Here is a 7,420-nt window from a genome sequence, read left to right on the forward strand (position 1 = left end):
CTTCACTCAAACCCTTCCCCGCCACTGGAAAAACAACTCCAATGGCCTGCGTGTGAGAATGAGCTGGTAGTGCTCACACTGGTGTGAAAGACAACACACTTTTCAACTGAAGAGCGTCTGAGAGAGCAAACCAGAAACACGGGAAGCTGGTGACAGCTTAAGTAACCTCTGGCAGATAAGTCAATCTTCTTTTCTTCCTTGCAGATGTCACAGTGGATCCTTTGCCTCTGGGACCCATGAAGGTGAGAATAAGACCGCTGGCGGGTTGGATCTAGCCTAAGACTAGAAGGCAGCCATGGATCTGGTGCCTGAACTCAATGAGACCCAACCTTGGCTGACCGCTCCGTTCGACCTCAATGGCTCCGTGGGGGCAGCCAACATTTCAAACCAGACAGAGCCGTACTACGACCTGGCCAGCAACGTCGTCCTCACCTTCATCTACTTCGTGGTCTGCATCATTGGGTTGTGTGGCAACACACTGGTCATTTACGTCATCCTCCCCTACGCCAAGATGAAGACCATCACCAACATCTACATCCTCAACCTGGCCATCGCAGATGAACTCTTCATGCTGGGTCTGCCCTTCCTGGCCATGCAGGTGGCTCTGGTCCACTGGCCCTTTGGCAAGGCCATCTGCCGGGTGGTCATGACCGTGGATGGCATCAATCAGTTCACCAGCATCTTCTGCCTGACGGTCATGAGCATCGACCGCTACCTGGCTGTGGTCCACCCCATCAAGTCGGCCAAGTGGAGGAGACCCCGGACAGCCAAGATGATCAACGTGGCTGTGTGGGGTGTCTCTCTGCTGGTCATCTTGCCGATCATGATATATGCTGGCCTTCGGAGCAACCAGTGGGGGAGAAGCAGTTGCACCATCAACTGGCCAGGCGAATCTGGGGCCTGGTACACAGGCTTCATCATCTATGCCTTCATTCTGGGGTTCCTGGTGCCCCTGACCATCATCTGTCTCTGCTACTTGTTCATTATCATCAAGGTGAAGTCCTCCGGCATCCGAGTGGGTTCCTCCAAAAGGAAAAAGTCTGAGAAGAAGGTCACCCGCATGGTGTCCATCGTGGTGGCCGTCTTCATCTTCTGCTGGCTCCCCTTCTACATCTTCAACGTCTCTTCGGTCTCAGTGGCCATCAGTCCCACCCCAGCCCTCAAAGGCATGTTTGACTTCGTGGTGGTCCTCACCTACGCCAACAGCTGTGCCAACCCTATCCTCTATGCCTTCTTGTCCGACAACTTCAAGAAGAGCTTCCAGAATGTCCTCTGCTTGGTCAAGGTGAGCGGCACAGACGACGGGGAGCGGAGTGACAGTAAGCAGGACAAATCCCGGCTGAATGAGACCACGGAGACCCAGAGGACCCTCCTCAACGGAGACCTCCAGACCAGTATCTGAACTGCCTGAAAAATCCATCACTCAGACGCCAGGCTCTGCCAAACGGCCGGTGTGCTCCCCAGCCCCAGCCCCCTGCTTCCTCCCACCCATCACCTGGCTTCTAGAATAGGAATCTGCTCAGCAGGAGTCCAATTCAGAGAACAGGGTTTGAGTCGGCTTGCATGAGTGAATGGTAAGGTATTAAACTGATTACACCCCCCTTAGAGGGAACATATAGATGCAAGCAGACAATTCAGAGTCTGGAGAAGAGGAGATCCCACCTGGGTGAGACCTTTAGAAACAACTGAAATTCAACAAAAACAGAAAACTCTGCGTGTTTGTGTGTTTAAAACCCCGTGTGTAATCTCGTGGTCTTACGTTTATACCTGCATATCCTTATCTAGTCCCTGTACAGCCATGACCTAGGTACGTTTCCTGAGTTCAAGGACACAAGTAGCAAGTTCAAATGTGCATAGCATAGAGGGATGTTTATTCCAATGTGGTACCCACAGAAATGGACTTACCATGAGGCCAATAAAGTTTAAGCTTCAGGGATCTCTCTTGCTTGGGCGGTATGTCACATGGTCATATGCTTTTGTAAAGAAAGAAAAATATGTAAAAGTAAGATATTTTTGTATTCTTTTTCTTAAAAAGGTCTCCTTAAATTGTATAAGTGTCCAGCCTCACAAAACTGGCCTCTGACCCTGAGTTTTTGCTTCATTAATTTCAGGCAAGTTAAATCAAAGTAAAAAAAAAAGGAGGGGGCGGGTGAGGGAGAAGGTATTTAAGACCCAGAACATAAATTCATGTGTTTTCTCTTCTTAGATATAATCAAAGGATTATTCATCTCTCCAAAAGGACATTAAGTGGTTGTGGTCATCGATCATTGTATTTATCCAGACATGGCCTGCTCTAAGATTGCATCATTTTCTTCTTAAATTGCCTCAATTTTTCCTAGGGAGCCATGGAAGGGAGTGGGGTTGGGTGAAAAATCACTAACGTGCAAGGCAAAAAATAGACAATCATTCTTATAGGGAAACAATTTTATTCTCCTCACCATGAAAATAAATGAATAAGAACGAACCAAAATTACACCTTTATGAGAAACCATAAAGTTGGTTTTTTTTTTAATGCCAGACATGTTCTCTCAAAGAAAGAAAATGGAAATGTTACTCAACAATCCCTCAAAGGTACTTTTTAAGAACTCTCTACAAAGCTGGGCACTAATAAAATCACAGTGCATGCGGAAGGTCTGAGGACACGGCTCCAAAACCGTCAGCACAGGCACCAGCCAATAAATATGCCGAGTGTAGGGGGGTGTGGGTGTGAGCGTTGGCGCAGCCCCATCCCTCACAGGTGTGGCTGTCCCACCTTCCTCACCCACAAAACACACAATAAACATCGACCTTTAATCCTCGGGCTTCCTGAGCTATTCCTCAAGCACCGTTACAGACAGGCACTTCACACCGTCAGGGACGTTTTTCCGTCCCTGAAACTGAAGACGGGCTTGTGTACGGGCAACAGGAAGAGAGGCAACACCCATTTCGTTGACCGATCGCAACTTCCGGGGTACAAAGAAATACACACTCGGGTGTTTGCCAGGATGCCATGGTCTCTGGGTTTGTACAAGAGCCTCACTCGTTGGGTTTTAGGTATCAATTTCACCATATTTGAAAACAAGCTTGCCTCTTCCGGCTGCCTGAGCACAGGCTGTCAGGATGACTGAGGACTCCACCTGTGGTCAGCATGCTGCTTCTGTTCTATCTGCCTAGGTCACCCACGCCACCTCCTTCCCCAAAGCATTGACTGAGACCCTGAAAATGTGTTCAAAAACACTTCCTCGTGGCCCAATGGCTGGGACTCTGTGCTCCCAATGCAGGGGGCCCAGGCTCAATCCCAGGTCAGGAAACTGGATCCCACGTGCTGCAACTGAAGATCCCCTGTGCTGAAACTAAGACCCCCCCCCACCCCGAACAGCCAAATAAATAAAAAATAAAGGTGTTTTTTAAAAAATATTGATGATAGATAAGTCCATGCAAAAATAAAAAGAAGTACAATTACGAGACTATAAAGAAAGTTGTCACACACGAAACACACCTGCAATACAGACTTCCCTGGCGGCCCAGTGGTTAAGATGCCACGCTTCCACTGGAGGGGGTGTGGGTTTCATCTCTGATCAGAAAACAGATGCCTCAGGCCTCATGTTGTGGCCAAAAAAATGCTTGCAGTGAAATCCCACAAAGTTACTAAAAGAAAGTTCAGCTGCAAGGTCAGTTCAGGACATCTTAGCAGCCACAACTGATGGACAACGATTTCCCCTCCCTCTCCCCTTCCCACCCCCTTCCGTAAAAATAAGCAAGATTTGCAATAAAATGCTTTAAACCCAACTTTACCATTATTATATGTGCTAAGTCACTTCAGTCCGACTCTGTGCAATCCCATGGGCTGTAACCCACCAGGCTCCTCTGCCATGGGATTCCCCAGGCAAGAATACTGGAGTGGGTTTCCATTTCCTCCTCCAAGGGATCTTCCCGACCCAGGGATGGAACCCAGGTCTCCTGCATTGCAGGTAGATTCTTTATTACTAGCGCCATCTGGGAAGCCCTTACCATTATTATAATATGAGATATTCCTGGGCCTTTACATAAATGCTGACATTTACTTAAGAGAAGTGATTCCAAGGGACCAAGAATTGGTAGAAGTAATTTCAGGGCAGACAGACAAGTTTTAGGGCACTCATGCCCCTTCGATCAGAGAAGCTGCCTGCAGGGCGGTTGCCATTTTTCCCTCCAGGGGATCTTCCTGACCCAGGGATCAAACCCACATCCCCTGCCCGGCAGGCAGATTCGTTACCACTACGCCACCTGGGAAGCCATTGATGCTATAATTCTGCCCAAATAAGCCATCATGTTTCTACTCTACAAGGAAGTATTCTCCACTTTATGAACAATCTCTCTACGATAATTTGCTCTCAGGTTCTTTTCTTTGCTCCAAAGGAGGGGACACATATTTTCATTTAAATGTTAATGCAATTTTAGTTTCAAATTTTAATTTCAGCCTCCACTCGACATATAATTATGAAGACAGATCTGCAGGATGGTAGGAAAGAATAAAAAGTGATGCACTGCTTTGATTTTAGGGTATCTGAGCATTTGGGTTATGCAAGCTACTATTTAACCTTCTATTCACATGGGTAGCAAAGAGCTGATTAAATCTAAGTGGGTGTAACGAGAAAGGCATCAGCGGAGGTGACAGGACACTGGGGCCTGTGTTGATTGATGTCGGCTCGTCTTTCAGTAACACAGAGAGTTGAGTAAGACTGCACGTGGGGCTGGAACTTTGGTGAAGTTCATGTCACAGCTTGGAACAGTCTAGGAGGATGCAGGACATGGGAAGATGGAAGGATGCTGTGTTTCTTTCTTTTACTTGCTTTTCTGAAGAAGAAGGGGCTTCCCGGGAGGCTCAGCCGTAAAGAATCCGCTTTCGAGGCAGGAGACCCGCCTGCAGTGCAGCAGAAGCGGGGAAGATCCCCTGCAGGAGGAAATGGAAACCCACTGCAGTATTCTTGCCTGGAGAATCCCAGAAACAGAGGAGGCTGGCGGGCTACAGTCCATGGGGTCGCAAAAGAGTCAAACATGACTTAGCGACTAAACCACCACCACCACCATGAAGAAGAAAACTGGAGGAGCCATGCTCCATTGGTTGTGACTGCTCAGCAGTCCCAAGATGAATGTGTAGCTGGTCTTGAGTAATCACGTGTGATTTTATTGCATGCATTTAAAACTTTTATTTTATTGAAATACAGTTGATTTACAATGTTGTGCTAATTTCTGCCGTACAGCAAACTGTGACTCCGTTATACGCGTTCTTTTTCCTATTCTTTTACATTTATGGTTTACCTCAGGATATTGGCTCCAGTTCCCCGTGCTATGCAGCAGGATCTTCTGCTTATCCATTCTATATATAATAGTTTATTGCATGCATTTTTCTGTAACAACTTTTCTGACCATTTCAACTTTTAAAAAAAAATTTTTTTTGGTTATTTATTTCTTTTGGCACCTGGACAAGGACCTGAACCCTGGGCCCTCAGCCAACTGTTTCATCTTATAATCATACTTCTTTTTGTATTTGCATAAACTTATTTATCTCTCATAAATGGTAGGCAGAGAAGAAAATGTAGCCTGGTTGCTGAGACTTCCAGAGTTGGCAATGACCTGGAGTCTGCTTAAACAAATTCATCCTCTCCTTCAAGACAAAATCTAGCTATTGAAGTGCTTGGCTCCAGCTGCCCTAAATAGGAGCTCCATGCTGGGAAAAGTGCACAGCCTGGTCATTGACAGGAGTAGCAAGTGGATGACTGTCAAGACAGATGTATGTAATCAGCCCCGACAAGGGCTTCCCTGATAGCTCAGTTGGTAAAGAATCCGCCTGCAATGCAGGAGACCCCAGTTAGATTCCTGGGTCGGGAAGATCCACTGGAGAAGGGATAGGCTACCCACTCCGGTATTCTTGGGCTTCCTTTGTGGCTCAGCTGGTAAAGAATCCACCTGCAATGTAGGAGACCTGGGTTTGATCCCTGGGTTGGGAAGATCCCTGGAGAAAGGAAAGGCTACCCACTCCAGTATTCTGGCCTGGAGAATTCCATGGACTATACAGTCCATGGGGTTGCAGAGTCAGACATGCCTGAGTGACTTTCACTTTCAATCTGCCCCAGATGGGGCTATTCAATCAAGATGGCCAAGTTTCAATGAAAAACAGAAAGGAACTTTGGCCTTGTTGGGAAAAAACATGGCAGGAAAACCATCAAAAGGTTCCACATGTTTCTTCCCTGGTGGTCCAGTGGTTAAGAAGTCACCTTGCACCACAGGGGATGCAGGTTTGATCCCTGCCTGGGGAACGAAGATCCCAACTCCACGGAGCAACTAAGCCAGAGACACAACTACTGAGCCTGTGCATCACTAGAGAGTCCATGAGAGTCCGTGTGCCACAAGGGAAGATGCCTCATGACGCAATGAAGATTCCACGTGCCAGGTAAATATTTTTATTTTTAAAAGGCTCCCTATGTGATAGGGAAGGTCTGATGCGTGTCTCTGAAACGCTCATCATCACACAAATCACACTATTTGGCAGACCAAGCATTCAAGCTTATCAGTTCAGTTCAGTCACTCAGTCATGTTCGACTCTTTATGACCCCATGGACTGCAGCACACCAGGCTTCCCTGTCCATCACCAACTCCCAGAGCTTACTTAAACTCATGTCCATCGAGTCAGTGATGCCATCCAACCATCTCATCCTCTGTTATCCCCTTCTCCTCCTGCCTTCAATCTTCATTAGGGTCTTTTCCAATGAGTCAGTTCTTCACATCAGGTGGCCACAGTATTGGAGTTTCAGCTTTAGCATCAGTCCTTCCAATGTATATTCGGGACTGACTTCCTTTAGGATGGACTGGTTGGATCTCCTTGCAGGCCAAGGGACTCTCAAGAGACTTCTCCAACACCACAGTTCAAAAGCATCAATTCTTCCGTGCTCAGCTTTCTTTATAGTCCAACTCTCACATCCATACATGACCACTGGAAAAACCATAGCCTTGAATAGATGGACCTTTGTTGGTAAAATAATGTCTCTGCCTTTTAATATGTTGTCTAGGTTGGTCATAACTTTTCTTCCAAGGAGCAAGAGTCTTTTAATTTTATGGCTGCAGTCATCATCTATAGTGATTTTGGAGCCCCCCAAAATAAAGTCTGTCACTGTTTCCACTGTTTCCCCATCTATCTGCCCTGAAGTGATGGGACCAGATGCCATGATTTTAGTTTTGTGAATGTTGAGCTTTAAGCCAACTTTTTCACTCCCCTCTTTCACTTTCATCAAGAGGCTCTTTAGTTCTTCACTTTCTGCCATAAAGATGGTGTCATCTGCATATCTGAGGTTATTGATATTTCTCCTGGCAATCTTGATTCCAGCTTGTGCTTCATCCAGCCCAGCATTTCTCATGATGTACTCTGCATAGAAGTTAAATAAGCAGGGTGACAATATACAGC

General features: G+C 46.7%; 1 protein-coding gene across 1 annotated transcript; it reads left to right on the forward strand.

The window, feature by feature from the left end:
- Positions 1–295: 295 nt before the first annotated feature.
- SSTR2 (somatostatin receptor 2) lies at positions 296–1,468 on the forward strand. The gene has a single exon (XM_010856087.1). It carries the CDS (start codon positions 296–298, stop codon positions 1,400–1,402), a length of 1,107 nt encoding a protein of 368 aa, XP_010854389.1. The 3' UTR covers positions 1,403–1,468.
- Positions 1,469–7,420: the final 5,952 nt, after the last annotated feature.

The sequence above is a fragment of the Bison bison genome, unplaced genomic scaffold, assembly GCF_000754665.1.
Source record: "Bison bison bison isolate TAMUID 2011002044 unplaced genomic scaffold, Bison_UMD1.0 scf7180017864371, whole genome shotgun sequence".
Classification (NCBI taxonomy): Eukaryota; Metazoa; Chordata; class Mammalia; order Artiodactyla; family Bovidae; genus Bison; species Bison bison.